Source organism: Agrilus planipennis, unplaced genomic scaffold (assembly GCF_000699045.2).
Source record: "Agrilus planipennis isolate EAB-ADULT unplaced genomic scaffold, Apla_2.0 scaffold96, whole genome shotgun sequence".
Classification (NCBI taxonomy): domain Eukaryota; kingdom Metazoa; phylum Arthropoda; class Insecta; order Coleoptera; family Buprestidae; genus Agrilus; species Agrilus planipennis.
Window position 1 is genome coordinate 85,390 of NW_020438968.1, and position 2,048 is coordinate 87,437.

Genomic DNA, 2,048 nt, shown 5'->3' on the forward strand with positions numbered 1-2,048 from the left:
TTTTTTTTGCTAAATGAGGATGTTCGTCTAATAATGTAGCCACATCCGAACAACTTTCATTTTGCATATTAAATTTGACTGTTAAGACGGCAGATAATGTTTTTACAGAAAGTTGCGACGTCTCATTCCTCCAATAATCGTTCCCTAGTGAAAATACCCTTTCAATAGCAGCATTAGTGCCTGGACAACATAAGGAAATTTCTATTAAAATTTTTAAATTTTCATGGGGGTATGTTCTACACTGAAATGCCGAAAGATTTCTGCCCATCTTTTGTCAAGTTCTATTTTCCCATCGTTCCATTTCTTCAATTTTTCTTCATTTAAATATAAATTTACTCTTCGAATTTCTTCAAAGAGAAAATTGTCATTAATAACAATATATTTTACTAATACAAATGAGTATAAAATTATACAAATGAGTACTTTCAGAGTACAGGATTTGAAAAGAGTACGGTTTGCGAAAAAAGAGTACAAAACTCAGTAAATGAGTATAGTTGGTCACCTTAATAAATTTAGAAATTCGGAAGATTGTTTGGAGCACGGCTCAGTGTGGGTTCGAAACCTAGACGGTGAGAGCATTTAAATCACTGCACAAATTGCTTTTTAAATAATGTATGTTTAAAAAGTAACTTTTAATTATTAAATTTTCAAACGAACATTTTAATATTATGACATGCGAATCAACATTTATACATCTGTACTGACTTGATTCGGAGCTGTGTGCGATCAATTTCAGAAGGTTTGACACGACTTGGATACTTGCAGTATTAACAATAACTAACTTTAAAAACAAGAAAATGCTAATTGTCATAAATAACGTAATAGCTTCTTTGTCGTAATCAAGTTTGATGGCTACATATTAAGCCCTCAATAAAAGAGACAATAAAAGCAACATTGAATGAACTATTAAATTTAGTTCTCTTATTCGAATTGTAAGCAAATTTTTGATTTACATTAAAACATTGTTCATTTGTTTCGTACGCTGCCATTGTTACCATCAGGCATCTAACGTACTCATGTACGTAATAATATCACAGAGTCATTATTTCTTAATTACATTTTTTGACCTTTCGTCGTTTCGGTACTTTCATCGCTGTTAATAAAAGGCCTGTCCGCCTTGAAATTGCAAAACCTGTTAGTTAATGGTTCATCTTTACACGTTTGTTATTTGTGTACTTAAGTGTACGTAAAGTAGATTTTACTCTCCTAGAAGTTAATGATATTTCGACAACGATTAGACATTTAATTAATATTGTAAACGATGTACAAAGCCAACGTTTCGTTTATTTGCGCGATTGCTGCCTTCATCCTTTTCATCGATCATCAGAAGACCATTGGGGCAGTTGCCGTTGAGAGGGTTAAAAGAGCCGATGGTGAAAAATATACCACTAAATACGATAATATTGATATCGACAGGATTTTGACTAACGAAAGACTGTTCAAAAATTACAAGAACTGTATACTTGATAAAGGAAAATGTACTCCAGACGGCCAAGAATTAAAGAGTAAGTTTATTTAACTTTATTTATTTTAAAACGTTAAAGAATTATTACTTAATAGTTAAGTAAAACACTAAAAAGCTGCGTGCAATATAGTTTAGATTAACTGACTTGCTGCTTAATTATTAATGTATGCATTATAATGTATAATAAATGTAAATATATTTGTTGCTTTTTGTCTCAACTTAGGAGCTATTAAGAAATATTAAGTACAAGCAGAAAGACAAAATGAATTATAATACTGATAGGTGACAGAGATACCCAGCTACATATATTTTAAGACTTCGCGAAGAAATTTTTTTTTCAGTTAAAAAATCTGATTTCAGTCTTAAAATTAATTGCCACATGAATTTTGAAAACCGTAATAATGATGTAGATTTCTATAGTCACAGATTACGAATGATACCACTGGATGTTTTTATTTTAGGTTTCCTTATAATTTATTTTTCTCAAAAGCATTTGTAGTGAAAACTTTTTAATATATAATATTATTCTGAAAATTCATTTTTGAATTTCGTACCCACTACACGTTACCTCAAATTAATGAGG

At 30.4% G+C, this 2,048-nt stretch overlaps 1 protein-coding gene across 1 annotated transcript in view; it reads left to right on the top strand.

Moving 5' to 3' along the window:
• Positions 1 to 1,011: 1,011 nt before the first annotated feature.
• LOC108734432 (ejaculatory bulb-specific protein 3-like) overlaps positions 1,012 to 2,048 on the top strand; it is a 19,435-nt gene continuing 18,398 nt past the window's right edge. The window contains exon 1 of the mRNA XM_025975330.1: positions 1,012 to 1,505. Within this exon, the coding sequence (XP_025831115.1) occupies positions 1,262 to 1,505 (244 nt within the window). The 5' untranslated portion in view covers positions 1,012 to 1,261. The remainder of the gene's footprint in view (positions 1,506 to 2,048) is intronic.